The sequence below is a fragment of the Peromyscus leucopus genome, chromosome 20, assembly GCF_004664715.2.
Source record: "Peromyscus leucopus breed LL Stock chromosome 20, UCI_PerLeu_2.1, whole genome shotgun sequence".
Lineage (NCBI taxonomy): Eukaryota > Metazoa > Chordata > Mammalia > Rodentia > Cricetidae > Peromyscus > Peromyscus leucopus.
The window spans coordinates 5,134,717-5,152,634 of record NC_051080.1 but is presented as its reverse complement, the minus strand read 5'-3'; the positions used below and the strand labels follow the sequence as shown (position 1 = coordinate 5,152,634).

At 51.2% G+C, this 17,918-nt stretch overlaps 1 protein-coding gene across 2 annotated transcripts; it reads right to left on the bottom strand.

The window, feature by feature from the left end:
- Positions 1-3,086: 3,086 nt before the first annotated feature.
- Lmbr1l (limb development membrane protein 1 like) lies at positions 3,087-17,229 on the bottom strand. Of its 2 annotated transcripts, none has more exons than XM_028891913.2 (17): positions 16,854-17,229; positions 14,136-14,220; positions 12,775-12,808; positions 11,401-11,540; positions 11,156-11,259; positions 10,386-10,512; positions 9,243-9,311; positions 9,071-9,135; positions 8,707-8,779; positions 8,544-8,627; positions 8,388-8,464; positions 7,654-7,731; positions 7,284-7,357; positions 6,322-6,412; positions 6,077-6,143; positions 3,850-4,011; positions 3,087-3,665 (listed from the first exon to the last, which is right to left on the bottom strand). In XM_028891913.2, the coding sequence occupies exons 1-17, from the start codon at positions 16,923-16,925 to the stop codon at positions 3,598-3,600; spliced, it is 1,470 nt and encodes a 489-aa protein (XP_028747746.1). In that variant the 5' UTR covers positions 16,926-17,229; the 3' UTR covers positions 3,087-3,597. The 2 variants fall into 2 exon arrangements, with proteins under 2 accessions (XP_028747746.1, XP_037053281.1); XM_037197386.1 differs by lacking the exon at positions 16,854-17,229 and adding an exon at positions 16,524-16,625.
- Positions 17,230-17,918: the final 689 nt, after the last annotated feature.

Below are 17,918 nucleotides of genomic sequence, written 5' to 3'. Positions count from 1 at the left end.
ACAGGCCAATCTTATGGAGGGGATTCTCAAGTGAGATTCTTTTCCCAGGTATGTCTAGATTTGTTTCAAGTTGACAAAACCAACCAGGACAATAACAAACTCTGTTTGCTTCTGGAAGGCAATTAAAGGTGGAGAGATGGGTCACCTGCTTCTCCAAAGGACCAAGGTTTTACTCCCAGCACCCACTTGGCAGCTGATCAGTGGTCCGTATCTCCAATACCAGGGGATTCAACACCTTCTTCTGGCCTCCTCGGGGCACTGAACTCATGTGGTGCACAGACATACATCCAGGCAAAACACTCATAGGCATAAAATCAAAACAAAACCTAAATAAAACATTTTAAAGTCAATTAAAAATTTAAACTCGAGCCAGGCAGTGGTGGCGCATGCCTTTAATCCCAGCACTCGGGAGGCAGAGCAGGTAGATCTCTGAGTTCAAGGCCAGCCTGGACTACAGAGCGAGTTCCAGGAAAGGCACAAAGCTACACAAAGAAACCCTGTCTCCAAAAACAAAAAACAAAAAAAAAAAAATTTAAACTCGGGTAATTGGAGAGATGGTCCAGCATGTAAGACTGCTTCCTGCTCTCACTGAAGATGCAAGTTATCTCCTAGCTCATAAGTGACTGTAACTCCAGCTCCAGGGCATCCAACACCCTCCTTCTCTGGCCTCCATGGACACGTGTACACACACACACACACACACGAATAAATAATAAAAGCTTTTGTGCTGGAAAGATGGCCGAGAGCCGTTAAGAGCACTTGCTGTTACTGCAGAAGGCCTGTGTTGGCTCTTAGCATCCCCTTGGTGACCCACAACTTCCTGTAATTCCAGTACCAGAGAATATGATGCCCTCTTTTGGACCCTCTTCTGGAGGCACCAGGCATGCACACAGTACAAACACATGCATGCACACAGACATTCATACATGAAAGCTAAAAACAAATAATTTTATTTATTTTGGTTTTTTGAGGCAGGGTTTCTCTGTGTAGCCTTGGCTGTTCTGGAACTCACTCTATAGTTCCAGGTTGGCCTTGAATTCACAGATTTGCCTGTCTCTGCCTCTCGAGTGCTGGGACCAAAGGCGTGTACCACTAATACCAGGCTAAAAGCAAATCTTAAAATTAAAAAAAAAAAAAAAAAAAAATTGAAGCCCTGTGGCAGTGGTGGCACACACCTTTAATCTGAGCACTTGAGAAGCAGAGACAGACAGATCTCCGTGAGTTCTAGGCTATCCTTGTCTACAGAGTGAGTTCTAGGACAGCCAAAGCTATTACACAGAGAAACCCTGTCTCGAAAAACAAAAATTCTAAGATAGAGTCTGTGTATCCCTGACTGTCCTGGAACTTGCTATGTAGACTAGGTTGGCCTTGAACTCAGAGATCTACCTACCTCTGCCTCCCACACGCTGAGATTAAAGGTGTGCGCCAGTATACCTGGCCAAAGTTTATTTCGTTTTATTTTTTTTTTAAGGGGCTCAGCATGGTGTTGCACAACTTTAATCCCAGCACTCAGGAGGCGGCAGCAGGTAGACCTCCGAGATTTGGAGGCCAGCCTGGGCTACATAATGAGACCTCAAAACCAAACAGGGCTGGGAAGATGGCTCAGTATGTAAAGCACTTGTCACCAGACCTGCTTCCAACCCAAACTCGCGTGGCAGGAGAACCAAAGCGAGCTGTCCTCTGATCTCTACACTTAACACCATGTGTGCCCATGTGCCCATGTGCACAATAAACATTACAAAGTTAAAAACAAAAAACCTTCCTTGATGTCCTGACACTGTGACCTACGTCCCCTTGTAGGGCCCTGATTCACTGCCACAGCACTACAAGTATTAGAATACTGGCACCCTTTAGACAAAGCAACTCTTCAGCCCAGGCTTGTTTATCGGGTATTCCAAGGCCGTCTAGCTTAAAGCACTGTACTTGGCAAGTATTTGTGGAATCTACACTTCCGTATTCCACGTTCACCCTCCCTCCACCCAGTTCCAAGGCTAGCACTCAGTGACTTTCTATGAACTAGGAGAAAAAGCTGAAAAAACCCTTCTGACCTCTGACTTCCATCTAAAGGGAGATGATCATGGTGATGGCCATGTAGCTCAAGGGTAGAGCCAAGTGCCTAGCAAGTGTGAGGGCCTGGGTTTGACACCTCCCCCAGGGCTGGAAAGGTCAGGACAGGAGGGCCAGCCCAGCAGACAGAGGCATTTGTTGATTTTGATCCCCCAGGATCCACAGACTGGGAGAACGGACTCAAGTTATCCTATGAAGTCCACACACACCATGATATTCCTGATCCCAACAATAGAATTTTTAAAATTCTAGGGCCAGATATGGTAGGGTAGTATACGCCTTTAATCCCAGCACTAAACAGGCAGGAACAGGTGGATCTTTATGAGTTCAAGGCCAGCCTGATCTACACAGTGAGTTCCAGGCAGCCAGGGGCTACATAGGGACTCTGTCGCAAACAAAACAAACAAAAAACAGTAATTACAAATAACTATGGGGAAATGGCTGCCTTTGAAGCTCTGCAATGCATAATCTGTAGATGTCTGCAGAAGGTTTGTCCTTGAGGACATCAAGGAATTGATAGTCTTTACAAAAATGAAGTCAGGTTCTTCTCTAAGGGAGGAATAAAAACCGCCAGCCAATCACTTTTACTCTACAATTGTTAAGTATGGGAGGTCAGGGCTGAAGGTGTAGGTGGACAGAGGATGGGATCCATATGCCACAGTACCCCAATTTCCAAGGTATAGAAACAAAGCCCCAAGTAGTAGAGTGCATCCAGGAGACTAGCCAAGATTGTTTGTTTGTTTAAAAAAACAAACAAAACAAACAAACAAAAAAAAAAAAACGAGGTCTCACCATGTAACCTTGGCTGGTCTGGAACTTGCAATTAAAAAATAGAGACCCCTTCACTCCTGAGCGCTGGGATTAGAGGTGTGGGTCGACACACCAGCTGAGACCAGTCAGCTTGAAGTGAACCAAGGAAGAACAGCGTCTCTCTGCACTGGAAGCAGAGAGGGAAGGGAAGGCTTGTCCTCGGCAGACTCAGGACCAGCGGGACAGGTGTTACAGACACAGAGACAGGCTCTTTACAAAAAACCAAGAGAACCCTGGGATCAACTTTATTGCTGATGGGTGCGGCTCTTCCTCCCTGCACCCTTGGTCTCTCCAGTGGTCCAAAGCCCCTCCACAGGATAGCACAGTGCTTAGGCTCTGCTGGGCCAGAGGCAGGGCAGACAGCCTGTCTCCAGACCCTACCCCGGCCTAGACCCCCCCCCCACTCCCACCCACCCTATTGCACATCATCATGTAAACATGGCTTCAGGCATGGCCTGGAACAGGATTGAGGCAGATTGATGTGTAAACGGATCTGGGACCAGGAACTAGAGCCAGTGCCCGGCTCCACCTTCTGCTGAGGCCACAGCTCCGTCTGAAAAGGCCGGAGGCCGGGTCCCCAACTCTGGCTCAGATTATGCAGCAGTACAGATGGTTCGGTTCCCTCCTCCACCCACCCTCTCAGATTCCAACCACCCTGGCTCGCCTCCAGGCCTAGGCAGTGTCCAGTTTTCTCCTTCTCAACCCCTAGCGAGGGGTCGGTCACTGGTGCTGTTTCTTCCCGGAAGCCCGGGGGAAACCAGAGACAGGCAATGGCAGTCTGTCCAGCCCTAGAAAAGAGAAAGCAGACAGACAGAGTGGACACAGGTCCAGCTCCTCAGAGGTGAAGCAGCCAGGGCATGCAAGGGCTGAGTGAGACAGGTAACATACAAACAGGGAAGACACCCTCTCCTCTGCTGGGGCCACCCTTGGTTCAGAATGAACATCCCTAGCCCACAATTCACACTCCCTTACCAAAGGCTCGAATCAGCTCTGCCCTCACAGCTGCGGTGAAGGTCTTCACCAGACAGAGTGTGGTGAGGCCAGCAAAGGCTGCATTGTAGAGGAACACGATGTAGAAATTGCCCAGCCAGTTGAAGCGTCCGAAGTCACCCAGCAGGTCAAAGCGAGTCAGCCCTGAAGTACAAAATCCGTGAGAAGGGGGAATCCCCTAAGCCCTCTCCTCAGAGGAGCCCAGCTTTCTGCTGCCCCCTCGTGGCCACATCCGAACATCACATTGGCTAGCATGGCGGTGCATGAATTGCTACTCTCAAGCCCATTCCAAGGCCAGTTCAGGACTACTGAATGCATCAGCAGCTAAAGTTGCTCCTGTTCCTCCTTCCAGAGACTCGCATCTTTTCCATCAGTAGGGCTGCCTCTAGCCTCAGGTATCTCTAGGAGTTCCCAGGATGACAAGTGGTTCCTAGCTAAGAGTCTACAAGTTGGCCATTAGGTTTTCAGTAGTGCACAGTTCAGTGACTAAGAAAGACTAGAGTGCAAACTCTGTCATCACGCCTTTTTTTTTTTTCAATCCCAATTCCACTTCTCCATAGCTGGGTGATGCATGGCAAGTTCCTTAAATGCTCTGGACCTCAGTTTCCTCAATTTTAAAACAGAGAAAACAATGGGTTATAATAATTAAGGCAATACACACATTTACCTGTTTGTACCAGGCATTCTTACAATCACCCCCTCCCCTTTTTTCTCTCTTCTGAGACAGTCTCCTGTGTTCCAGCCTGGCTGTGCTATGTAGCTGAGGATCACTAAGAACTTGAGGTTTGTTTGTTTGTTTTTTCCGAGACAGGGTTTCCCTGTGTAGCCCTGGCTGTCCTGGAACTCACTCTGTAGACCAGGCCGGCCTCGAACTTAAGAGATCCGCCTGCCTCTGTCTCCCAAGTTCTGGAATTAAAGGTGTGAGTGTGCCACCACCGACTGGCTCCTGCCCTCTTCTAGCCTCTTCTAGAACCAGACACACAAATGGTGCAGGGACACACATACACATACAACAAACAAAGCAGAAAACAAGCACCCAAAGCTTGGTGCAGGCCTTTATGGAGCTACCTTTTCTCCTTCTGCACAGCAGGGAGCAGCTCTTTGTGGGTGTTTTGTGGACACTAGGGAGCACATTAATTACAAAGCACTTTTTCTTTTGCGTGTATGTGTGTGTGTGTGTGTGTGTGTGTGTGTGTGTGTGTGTGTGTGAATGCACATGCACAGGTAAAAGACAACTGGAGACAGTGGGTTCTCTCCTCTCTTGTGGGTTCCAGGGATTGAACTCCAGTCAAGAGGCTTGATGGTAGCAACTGCCTTTACCCCGAGATATCCCCTTTTGACCCTGACCCTTGAAGACCTTTTTTGAGTACGTACTCAAAAAAAAAAAAAAGCCCGGGGCTAGAGCTGGTTCGTCAGTTAAGAGCACTGGCTGTTTTTCCAGAGGACCCAGGTTCAATTCCCAGCACCTGCATGGCAGCTCACAACTGCCTGTAACTCCAGTTCCAGAAATCAACACCCTTACACAGACACACATGCAGGCAAAACACCAACGCATATACAAAATATTACAAGAAAAAACAATTCTGGGACTGGAGAGATGGCCAGTAGTTAAGAGCACATGCTGCCCTGGCGGGAGTACCTGGGTCAGTGTTCTAGGGCATCTCACCCTCTTCTGGCGCCTCCCCAGGTACATGATGAAAGAGGTGCAAACAGGCAAAACACTCACACATAAACTAACAAATCTTAAAAAAAAAAAAATCCCAGCTGGGTATGGTGTTTAGTGCTGTATCACATAATTCCAGCATTCTGGAGGCCGAGGCAGAATGATTAGTGAGACCTTGGAAGTTCTGTTCTGTTACAGGGTCTCCCTGGGTAGCCCACACTTGCTTGAAACTCCCTATGAAGCCCAGACTGGCCTTTAAAACTCTTTTGTTTTTAAACTGTTTTTTTTTTTTTTTTAATTTTTTATTTTATGTGCATCGGTGTTTTTCCTGCATATCCATGTGAGGGTGGCAGATCCCCTGGAACTGCAGTTCCAGACAGCCAGACAGCTGTGAGCTGCCATGTGGGTGCTGGAAGTTGAACTTGGGTCCTATGGAAGAGCAGCCAGGGCTCTCAACCACCGAGCCACCTCTCCAGCCCCCAAACCTCATTTTTAAAGCTATGAAAACAAAGCAAATCAGTTCTCTTCCCGACTGCCAGTTCTTACCGAGGGTCCGAGAGAAGACCGGAAGCGCGGAGCTCAGGACCAGAAGGCAGACGCAGTTCCCGATTATCTGTGAGAGAAAACAAAGAGGCAGCAACACAGTAAGAGCAGCCAGCACGCAGAAGGCAGAGGCAGGCCGACTCTGTGAGTTCCAGGACGGCCAGGACTGCACAGAGAAACCTGTGGGGGGTGGGCTGCCAACACCCAGTGCTTACCCACCCAGGAGGCTTCCTCTTTCCCCAGCATACCTGTGTCATAGCTGTATCATGCCATCTAGGCCTCAGGCTTCGGAAAAGTGGAGAACTGTAGAAACCCACGACCGAAGACACCATCAGGTAACTGTTGCCGCTGGGTTAGGGAAAAACTGGCCAGCTTCTAAGTAACAACTGCCTGTCTCAGAGAAAGGACTCCTCAGACCTCTTTCCAAGGCGAAATTTTTCTTTGTGGGGTATGTGATGTCCATGTGTATGCAGAGGCCACAGGTCAAGGCTGGGCGTCTTCTCTTATCATTATTAATTTTATTTACTGTTATGTTGCGTTGCTGTGTGTGAGGGTGTGCTACAGAGAACAACTTTCAGGGGTCAGTCTCTCACACCACTGTGAGTTCCCAGGGGTAGAACCCAGGTTGTCAGGCTTGCAGGGTAGACACTTTTACCTACTGAGCCATCCTTTAAAAACACTTCCTTAATGTGTGTACGTGTGTGTGGGGTATGTCCATATGAGCGTGGACACCTACAAAGGCCAGAAGAGGGAGTCAGATCCTCTGGCGCTGGAGTTACAGATGGTTGCGAGCCACCTGAATTTGGGTGCTGGGAACTGAACTCGGTGCTCTTGCAAGAGCTGCTATCAATACCCCTCCCCGCTGACTCCTCTCCCAGCCCTCGCTCAACCATCTCGCCAGCTACTACCTTACTATTTTCTGAGACAGGCTAGTTCAAGCCTAGAATTTACCAGTTTGCCTAGACTGGCTCTGGAACAAACCACCAGATCTTCCTGTCTCTGCCTCCCAGCACTGGACTACAGGTAGACGCACTTAGCCGACTGAGTTATCTCCCCAGTCCTCAAGATCAAATATTTCCTTGTCTGAACCCAAGTTAGATGAAGATTCGCCCCCTTCCTCCTCCTCCTCTTCAGTGTTCCCAAGGAGTGTATTGGAGTCCTGGGAGGCAGGTTTGGTAAATGGAAGCCATGGGAATTTCCAGAAGGATACAAGATCAATATGACCTGGATGATGGCACCAAAGGATCCCAGTTTGGAGAAGGAGACCTGGCCCAGGGAGGCATCCTGTGGAGGTGGGGTGGCATGATTTAGGGACATTCCCACCATGAGTACCACCAGCTCTACCCAGCCTCCCGTCTGTCCTCGGCTTCTGTTTCTCTCTCTCTCCAGCATCCCCCCGCACCCCTCTTAAGACATTATGCTATAGCACAATGTAGCCCATTCTGTCCTGAAACTTGTGGCAATCCACCTGCTCCAGCCTCCAAGTGCTAGGATAATAGGCCTAAGACACCATATCCAGCTTCGCTAGCCTTTCTCAATAAAGTCCTCTCCAAAAGTGGTGGGAAAGAAGAGCCCTGTACCTGAATGCCCCGCGGCATGGCGGCCTCGTCGATGAGCAGCTCCAGGATGTGGATGGCCACAATAAGCACAGACAGGCCCTGTGTACAGCAAGGGCACCAACTCCCATCACCCCTGCTCCAGCCCACAGCCGTGCTCTGAGCTCCACGGTAAGAGCATTCTCTTTAGTTCTGCGTTTTGTTTGTGAGAGTACTGTCCAAGCAGCTTTAGGGACCTCCTCGAGCTGCTGCTAGCAACACAGCACTCTGAGGATATTACTGGATGGACGGACTGCAAAGCCTAACCAGAGAGCACACCTATGGGGCAGGGGGTGTAACTCTGCAGAGCTCTGAATACATGCCAAGGCCTGGTCCAACCCCAGCCACACACACACACACACACACACACACACACACACACACACACACGACAGACTGGAGAAAGGTACTGTTTCCTCTGAAACTATTCCTGAAGTCCTAATCCAGTACAGAGGAGACACTAGATTTCAACCTTTGTTCTCATTCCAAGGCAAATCTGTGTGTCTTCTCAATGACCGTGTGGGATGTGGGGCAAGTCAGCTGTGTTTCTTCATCTACAAAATGGGGATTAATGCTCTTGGCACAGGAAGGGACACAAAGCAGGCACTCTGACAGGCATCTACCACAATGGACGACAACCATGTGCACGCACACCTTCGTCCTCCCTGGGATGCTCAAGGACCCGTACTCCCCATGCCCACCGAGGCCGGTGAACCCACCGTGAGCAGCAGCAGGCACAGCATGGCCAGAGGGTAGGCCAGGTTCCGCTGCCAGGCTGAAGCTTTCCGCCGCTTTTCTGTGCAGGAATGGGAGGTCGTTAGCAAGAACCTGGGACGAGGATCTGCTCTCCCGGGGCAAAGCACCAGTCCACATACCCAGGAGGACCCTCTGTGTCTGCAGGGCCAGGACTTGTCTGTGCAGCAGCTCCATGTCCAAAGGCAGCCAGCAGGAGGTGGGATCTGAGGGCAGAGAACACACTTCCCTTCAGCGCTTGCCAAGGCCAGTCCACCACCCAAGCCAGGGAGTATTTGAACTCACTGCAGATTCTTCGAGTCAGAGCTGCCTCCTCAAACGCTGAACAGTTCAGCTGTTCTTCCAGATCTTCTAGTAGCTGAGGGCAGGGGGGAGGGGGCGCTGTCAGGGGCTCTCTGACCCCAACAGCCCTCTGCAGCCCCAGTCTTGGCTCTAACTCTCCTTCACACCCCATGCCCAGCAGCTCTGTCCTATCCCTTCCAATCCCTCACGTTCTGACCGGCTCAAGAGGATGGGGCAAAGGACACGGAAGCCAACCAAGGCGGTGGCCCTCTGCAAGCTGTGCACAACACAACTGTAGGTTCATTTCATGGTTCGGCTTCAGATGCACAAGATTCACCCTGTACAAAAGGCAAGGGGCACTACATACTCGAGGCTTGACCAGCAACTTCCCAGTGACGGAGAACATGCGGGCGAGACCCAGCGGAGTGCACACTGTGGGACAAGAGCTTGTCAGTCACCCCTTAGATCCTTCCCTGCCCTTCTCCTCCCCCCCCCCCCCCCACCCCCGACGGCTGGAGCCTCCCCGACTCTGCACTCACCCAGGAGGAGGAGGACTCCGAGGAAGGAGATACAGGAGTAGAGGTAGGGGAGGTAGTACTCCCAGAAGTCTAAAGACAAGGAAAGGCATGTCAGTGTGTCTTACTCCTCCTGAGTACCAGGTGACAGGCCTCAGGGTCTAGACAAGAACACAATTCAAACACCGCAGGCTACAGGCAAGGAACACACACGGGGAGAACCCGTCCAGGTGAGCGGTAGAGTGCTGGGCCAACTAGAGACCCCGAATTACACAAGACACAGCTGCTGTTGGGTCCAGGTGAGCAGGGCTAAGTACAGCCAGATCCTCTCCCTTGTCAAGCAAGGCAGAAACTGAGATGAAACTTCTCAGTTCTAAAGTGGGAGGCCAGGTATGGTGGTACACATGCCTGGTAACCCCAGCAAAATCAGGAGGTCGAGGCAGAAAGATTTCAAGGCCAGCCTGGGCTTCATCGTTAACAATTGGTTATCTATTATTTATTTGTTTATTTTTAAACAAGGTCTTTCTATGTAGTCCAGGCTGGCTTGGAACTCACAGGGGTGCACCTGCCCCAGCCTCCTAAATGCTGGGATTAAAACTGTGTGCTACCATGCCTGGCTGATTATCTATTTTTTAAAATCACTGAGCGGACCCAGGGGAATATTTCTATGTGTTGGATGTGTCCAAAGTCCATCAGTTTGGAACTTCAGCCTACAGGAACGCTGCCTGTCTTCTCCACTTAGGAGGACACCAGCTGACCAAATGCACATGGCCAATTCAAGGGCCAGGATTTTTTTCTTTTCTTTTCTCTTCTTTTCAAACAGAATCTTAGATGGGTGGCGGTGGTGGTGAACACCTTTAATCCCAACACTTGGTAGGCAGAAGCAAGCAGATCTCTGTGAGTTGGAAAATAGCCAAGGTTTCTTTGTGTACCAAAAGAGAGAGTGAGAGAGAAAGAGTATCTTCCTCTGTATCCCAAGATGCAAACTCACTGTATGAACTCATGGCAGTTACCCTTAGTCCCAAGTGCTCAGATTACAAGCTCTGAAGAGGAGGTGGAAGGACACAGCCCATAAACCAGAGCCGAATGACCACAGATCGAAACCTCTGAACCCATGAGCCAAAACTGTTCCTCCTTTAGATCCGTGACAGAAAATTGAACTCTCACCATAGAGTGATTCCCTGCTGGCCTTGTCATTATCTACAATGGCGGATGCCACCCACACCATGCCCAGGACAAGCAGAGTGAGAAGTATCAGCATCACCACTGTCTCGTAGACCCGGCCCAGGACACCCTACAGAAGGAAGAAATGGGGAAAGCAGAGGAGAGGGGGTCAACTTCACAGAAGGAAGGAGACATTAGAGCTGTGGTTGGGCGTGGGAGACCAAGGAGGTCTGGATTCAGCGGGCAGGAGGGGCTGTTTCTCTCTTCTAATTCTGAATCACTCTGCCCTCCTACTCCCCAGTCTGGGTTCATTCCATATCCTGGGGATCCACTTGTAAACCCATCCTCAAATCATTCAGTCTCCTCGTGTGTTCTGAGGAGATGATCCCTGACATCTGCATCACACAGGCTCTCTGCTCTGACTTCTGGTTCGGCCTGCCCAACGCAAGGATCAGCAGGGAAGTGGAAGGCAGTGGAACAAGTCTGGGGTTTCCTACGCTTTCTCTCACCTGTGGCATAATGGCTTCCAGCAGCAGCTACGACAGTAAGACAGTAACTTTTCTGCTAAATGAGCTCATATTCTCAATTTTACCTGCCAACAGTTCTAGAAATGCCCTGTAGGCTGGGGTGACAATGACTTCTCATGTTGCTACAGCCTCAGACTCCCTGTTCCATCCCTTAACTCTGACTGAAGTCTGCAAATTATCTCCTGTGTCAACTCCCTAGGCCAGAGTTCTGTTTCTGGCCTGAGTTGACTAATAGTCCCACATTACCTTTCTGGAGCCAGCGAAGCCCTCAGACTCTGTGAAGAAATATGCAAAGGGCATAAGGAAGATGAGGGACAGGTTGGAGAAGAGAAAAACGAGGTTCCAAAGACCTAGAGCCAAAAAGGAAAAGCAGAGTTGGTCATTAAGGGGACAGTGGAGGTGGGCGCCATGACTGATTAGCCCACGGCTGCCTGGGTCTGCCTGATCACCTGCCCTACTTCCTGCCCCAGCTCCAGTCCAGGGCCACGTACCGTGGATGAGGGAGCCGTTGAGCCACTGGATATAGTAGTTCCGTGGCAATGAGAGCAGCACCTCATTGCTGATGATGGAGAAGGGTAAGAGTAAGACGGCCCCCAGGGCGACTGCCAGGGTAAAGGTGCACAGCTCCAGCCTAAGAAGGGAAGAGGACGGGTCGGCCCAGCACTCACCGCCCTGCTGCCCTAGAAGGCCCATTTCCCCCAAGGCCATCCATGGCTTCTAGAACCAGCCAGAGCAATGGGAAGGAGCTATCCAGCTGGGCTCTGCCCACTGCTATCCCACCCTAGTCCTCACCTCCAGGGCAGCCTCGGCACCTGGGATGGATGCCAACTCAGGCATCCATGGGCACCTGATCACCGGCCATGTCACTTGTTTAGGCTATCCTGGGAATGTGATCTTCCCATACGAGCCCACAGGGCATGCCAGGAATGCTAACAGAGCCAGGGGCTGGCCCCTCCTCTGCTTAGGGATACAGATTTCTGAGCTTGCCTCTTTCCCTACGGCTAAGAGCTCAGTCACTCCATATGGCGATGCCCTTTAAGAAGGCATTAGTGCAGAGGATAAAGACAAGCTAAAACCCAACTTCACAAGCAAGGCCTGTGCCATGGGCTACACCAGCCGGAAACAAATTCAAAAGGAGAGTGCTGCCTTCTAGTCTGTCAAGGCAGAGGGGCGTCTCCACATTTCCTCTGTATGTGCTGCTAGTGAATAACAACTGTCCATAGGAGGCTGGAGACATGGCTCAGTGGTTAATTCCCAGCAACCACACGGCAGCTCACAGCTGTGACAGTTCCAGGGGACTCCACACCCATGGCAAAACACCAATGCATATAAAATAAATACAAATAAGATTTTAAAAAATGTCCATAATAAGGGTCTTCCTCTAAGAACCAAGCATTTTTTGCCCTCAGGGTGTGTGTGTGTGTGTGTGTGTGTGTGTGTGTGTGTGTGTGTGTGTGTGTGTTTTGGGAAAGTGGGCGTTTGAGACAGGGTTTCCCTGATCCCTCAGGGGTTTGTGATCTTCACCAAACCCTGTCCTGTTTCCTTAGCCTGTCTCCCCCTTCTATTCCCCACCCACATTGACTGCTGGGAAGTGAGGCAAAGCTGAAGCCATTTCTTGGTGACTCAGGCAGGTCCCAGCCAACATCCTGATCATGAAGCTCCTGGCCCAACCAGGGAGACAGGAACAGCAGCTTTTCTGAGCATCCCCAGCATAAGGCAATGCCGGAAGAAGTCAGAGACAGGGTGGCAGTAGGAACTCTTTCTCTCTTGGACGGATGACAGCTCCTTCTCCCGCTGCCCTAGAGGACTTTCTAGATCCCAGCGGTTAAGTCACTGGACTCGGGGGTTGAGGGAGTGACACTCACGCGATCTTGTTAACGGTGGCATCTTCATCATCCACTGCAAGAGACAGACAGGAAGGGGCTCAGCAGGACAGCAGCGGGCAGTTCTGGGAGTCAGATGCATCGTAACGTGTCCCCTGTCCCCACCATTGATGACAGTGCTGAAGAAGAGGCTCTGGGAGATCTTACATTATAAACCTCACCCTGTTCTCCAACCAAGGCGGCAGTTTAATCATCAGTGGTCCTAGGTACACAGAATATAAGCCCCAAAGTCCCCTCCTCTTCTCCCTCCTCCTCTCCCTCCTCCCCTCCCTCCTCCTCTCCCTCCTCCCCACCCTCACTGTCACCACAGGTTCCTCTTTAGAGAGGCTCAGACTGCAGTCTGTGAGGTTGTTCACATCAGGGGCTGGGTGAGGGGAAGAGGGGATTCACAGAGAAAAGTCCCCGAGGGGCAGCACCACTGGAGACAACATGCTGAGTGTGTTTCTCCAGCCCCACTGAGATCTATGGGACCCAAAGCCACACTCGGAGAAAACTCAGCCTCTCCACAAAGAGAAAGATGAACGTTGCCAACCCTCGGGAGGTGCCAGGTGCAGTGGGAAAGCACTAGGAAAGAAGATGGCACAAAACAAGTGCCCCTGACACTCAGCCGGCGGCTGCCCACTTCAGGGTCACAAACGGCTCTCATTTGGTCCTCCCAGTGACAAAGTACTAGGTGGACTTAATTATGCCCATTTTGTAGGGTGAAACTGAGGATTAGAAAAGCTACATGGATGCCGGCCAGTGGTGGCGCACGTCTTTAATCCTAGAACTTGGGAGGCAGAGGCAGGTGGATCTCTTGAGTTCAAGGCCAGCCTGGTCTACAAAGCGAGTTCCAGGAGGGCCAGAGCTACCTAGAGAATCCCTGCCTCGAAAGGAAAGACAGGAAGGAAGGAAGAGGGAAGGAAAGAAAAGAAGGGAGAGGGAGGGAAGGAGAGAGAGAAAGAGAGAAAGAAAAGCTACATGGATAGGGATGTGGTAGCACACACCAATACACCATGAAGCCCAGCATTTGGGAGGTAGAGACAGGAGTTCAAAGTCACCCTTAGCTACATAAAGAGTTTGAGGCCAGCCAGGACTACATGAGATATGTCTATAAAACAAAATACAACATTATTTTGTACTCTAACTTAAAATATATAGAAATAAAGTAATTAAGTAACAAGAAAGAAACGAAAGCTATTTCCATCTAGGCCACCTTAGCTCTGCCCATGGAAGGACGGGCCGAGGCAGCCAAGCTTCCAGCCCAGCCACCTCTCCTGTCCCCACAGGCACCGTCACCCCTCCTCTGAGGCTAGCTCCATGGCAACTGGCACTCTGGCTGAAGGTAGGGAAGTCAAAAGCACCTGTGGTGAATTCAGCGGGCTTCTTGAAGCGGGTCAGGAAGACATGGCAGAGGATGTAGAGTGTCGCAAACAGAAGTATCGAGATCTGTGGCAAAAGACAACCTGGAATGAGAACTTCTATAGTTTCCAGCACATTCCACAGCCCCAAGGGATACATACATACATCCGGGGATTCTACAATTCTCACAGATGCCTTCCTTCTAGATAAGAACCAAACAGAGGATGTCCCAAGTCCCTGGGGAAACAGTGCCAACCCAGCCCCAGTACTCTGCTGGAGCTACAAGCTTCAACCATATCTTTAGAGGCGAACAGAGACACTCCTAGAAATGCATATACTCATGCACACCCCATACCCTAAATCAGGCCATAGAACAAGAGAGACTGACTATACTTTGAGACTATCTGGGAAAGTAACAGGCTTGAGGAGAGGTGTGTGCATTGTCTTGGTATGGCCTCAAGGGAGAGGATACTCCGTGAACTACTATGTGAGAATCGCATCTCTAGAGCACATCAGAACTTCTGTTTCCTCAGGGCCTGAAACATCAGGTCTGCTCTGTGCTAAACCAGAGCCCATTTAATTATCATTTAGCCTGAGATGTCAGGCCCAACATTTCCAGAGCTGGTTATCTGCCACTTTAAAGTAGTCAGTCCTCAGACCCTACCACAAGTGACATCCAACTTCAGGGCCAGGTCTCTTAGGACCTACCCACGGCCCTGAGTGGTTAGACCTCCAATTGACAGGACAGATAATTAGTGCGTGGGTTACATCTCTACACTACCTCAAAGTTGGAGAATGCAAAAAAAAAAAAAAAAAAAAAAAAAAAGTCATTGCAGCTGAGGTAGGCAAAGACAAGATCAAGATCAGCCTCATGTGTCTTCTAGTCCCCAAGAGGAACTGACCCTATAGGAAATCTGTACAGTGACAAGGAGAAAAGAACCAAGGAAGTCCTGTACCTAGAACAGAGCTGGAGCTTTTGACTTAGGGAAGCCCACAAAGATTGTAACTGCATTTTTACAGCCAAGTGCTCTGCCTTATTCCTCCCTGAACTTGCGTAATAGCCAAGGAGGTAGAAGAGCTCAAAAGGTCAGGCGTGGGGTTCCACCCAATCCCAGTAGATAGAGGAAAGGCTGGTGCTGTCTCTCTCTCTCTCTCTCTCCTCTCTCTCTCCTTCCCTCCCGGGTTCCTCTGTGTAGCCCTGGCTGTCCTGGAACTCACTCTGTAAATCAGGCTGGCCTCGAACTCAGAGATCAGCCCTGCCTCTGCCTCCTGAGTGCTGGGATTAAAGGCGTGCACCACCACCACCTCCACCTGGCCTAGGTTCTCTAACTTCTAGATGGGAGCCATGTGGAGGAGGTAGCAGAAACCTTCAGCTGCCCTTGGCTGGTGCCGATGTCCTAAGCCAATGCTTTAGAAGGCAGCAACATACGAGCAGTTTCTGAGGGCTCATCCCTCCAGGTTGTCAGCCCCTATACAGCATCTCAAGGCCTAGATGTGCCTCCGTGATATGTCCCAATGAGTACCTCTCTACCAAGGAACACACCAGGGATGCTACTTGATTCTTACAACTCACAGGCCATACACTTGTACTTTCCAGCCCTCACTGATAAGGGAGACCTAGGTATATCCTGTTTCCCTCTACCTTCTCTTCAATCTAAGCATGCCTAGGGGTAGCCTAAAGCTCAGCCTGAGAAAAATGAAGGATGACTCCATCTGTGTCTCCCCTCAATTTAGTAAGACTTCTTTTCATTCCTCCAGCCCCTTCTCTTTTCATTTAATACGTGCAGAGCTCTGTGGGAGAAACAGCCGACAGAGAGATGATCCAAGGAAAATATGTTTCCTTAGGTTCCACTGGATGTTGCTATCCTGGAGCAGTATACCACTGTGCCTTGGAAGGTTCAGCTGCAATTACGGGCTACCCCGAAGGAGTAAGAATCCACTAGATGTGCTCAGGACTACTGCGGACCCCCTCACAGAAGAACCCCCTGAATGGCCAGAAAGCTGGACACCCAGTCTTCCAGAGTGCCAAACCAATGACCAGGAAGTGTTGCGGGGTGTGCGTCACTGTGTTGGCTTGTGTTTGGCACGCTGCACGCCAGAGGCCCAGGGTTCACTCACACAACACGAATGAAAACAAACCATCATCCCAGAAGGGGAGAGAAAACAGGCGCCGCCGAGACTTCGGGGTTTCCCCATCTCCCTATCTGACAAACCCACCTCGGACGGGATAACTTTCCTCCTCAGTGGGAGGAGGACCCGCGACATCCCTACTCTGCTTCCCCCGCGCCACCAGAGCAGGTCCCTCGTTAACTGCTCAATGTGACCGGGTCTCCGCTCCAACACCAGCTACGATCGATCGCCCTCCATCTACTTTCAAGGGGAACACGCACATCATCAACTTGTCCCGAAGCAAACCCATCCTTTTCCAGAAGATCGGACTCTTCCTCGCAGGAGGACCCACCGCCAGGAACGCCCACCGGGGTGGAGTAGAAGGGGGCGGGGGGGGAGGGGCGAGCAGCGGAGGAACGGAAACCCCGCGGCTTTGTTTACGGCTCAGGGACCCGGCAGACCCGACTCCGGAGTTCGCCATCCCGGCCCCAGGCCCTCTCGGGGACCCAGGGGCTGGGAGCCCAGGCAGCAGGACTTCCTGTCCCCGACGCGGCCCGCCCGCGCCCCTCCCACCTCGGCCCGGCCCCTTCCCGCCCCGGTCCCGCACTCACGATGCACTCGCGGACCCTGTCGTGGAACAGCTGCTCTCGCACGGATAGCACTTCGTAGTCAGCTGCTTCCATACTCTGCTCAGCATGACTGGGGCGGGGGTGTCTCCGGGCCCGGGGAGGACGAGCGGGGATGAGGCCGCCGCCGCCGCCGCCGCCCGCCAAGCACCCGGACCCAGCCGAGGAGCCGCTCCTCGCTGCCCGTGACGGAAACTCAAGGTAATCTGGGGCTCGTTTTCAGCCGTCGGACGCCCCGCCCTTAAAGGGGCAGGTCCCAGCCCGCCTGGTCTTAAAGGGCTCGGGTCCCCCCGCTGCCCCCTCCCCTTTAAGGCGGGGCCACTCACAGTCACGTTTCAACGCAAGTACCGGCCGCCCAGCTACGCGGAAGCGCCCGGCTCGGTGCGAGCCTTTTAAGAGGCCGGGTGACGACACAAGGCATGGGCGGGTTTCTTCCAAAGAGCGGAACTGATTGGCTCCTCGTCGGCCGTCGCTCATCGCGAGGGGTGCGCTGATAGGATATTCTGGGAAGGGAGGTGGGATATTTTTGGCCTGTCCAAGCTGTTCCAAAACTTAAGAATCCACTTGATCCGCTGGTGAGATGGGATGGTTCCGGGATACTAGTGAGTGTCAGCCGCGATTTTAGTTTAAATGAATGGTTTGCATCCGGACAGCCAGTCTAGATGTAAGAGCACCACGGAGCTGTGAGAAGGAGCCGCTGCCCTGGCACCCGTCAAGGGCCTATAGCTTTTTCTGGAGGTGTGTTTGCGTTGGAGTCCCCCCAGCCACTCCTGAAAGCTTTCACTCAGTCATTTGTATGGAAGGCCTAGGGTATCAGAGGACACATAGTAAAAGCAAAACAAAGACTGGATGGGGAAGCCTTTCATCCTAGGAGGCAGAGACAGGTGGATCCCTGAGTTCAAGCCACCCTGGTCTACAGAGTGAGTTCCAGGGCAGCCAGGGCTACACAGAAAAATCCTGTCTCGAAAACAAACCAAAATAAAAAAAACGGATAGGAGACTCCAGAAAAATGTCACAAAACTTTTGTTTTGTTGAGACAGGTTTTGCTAT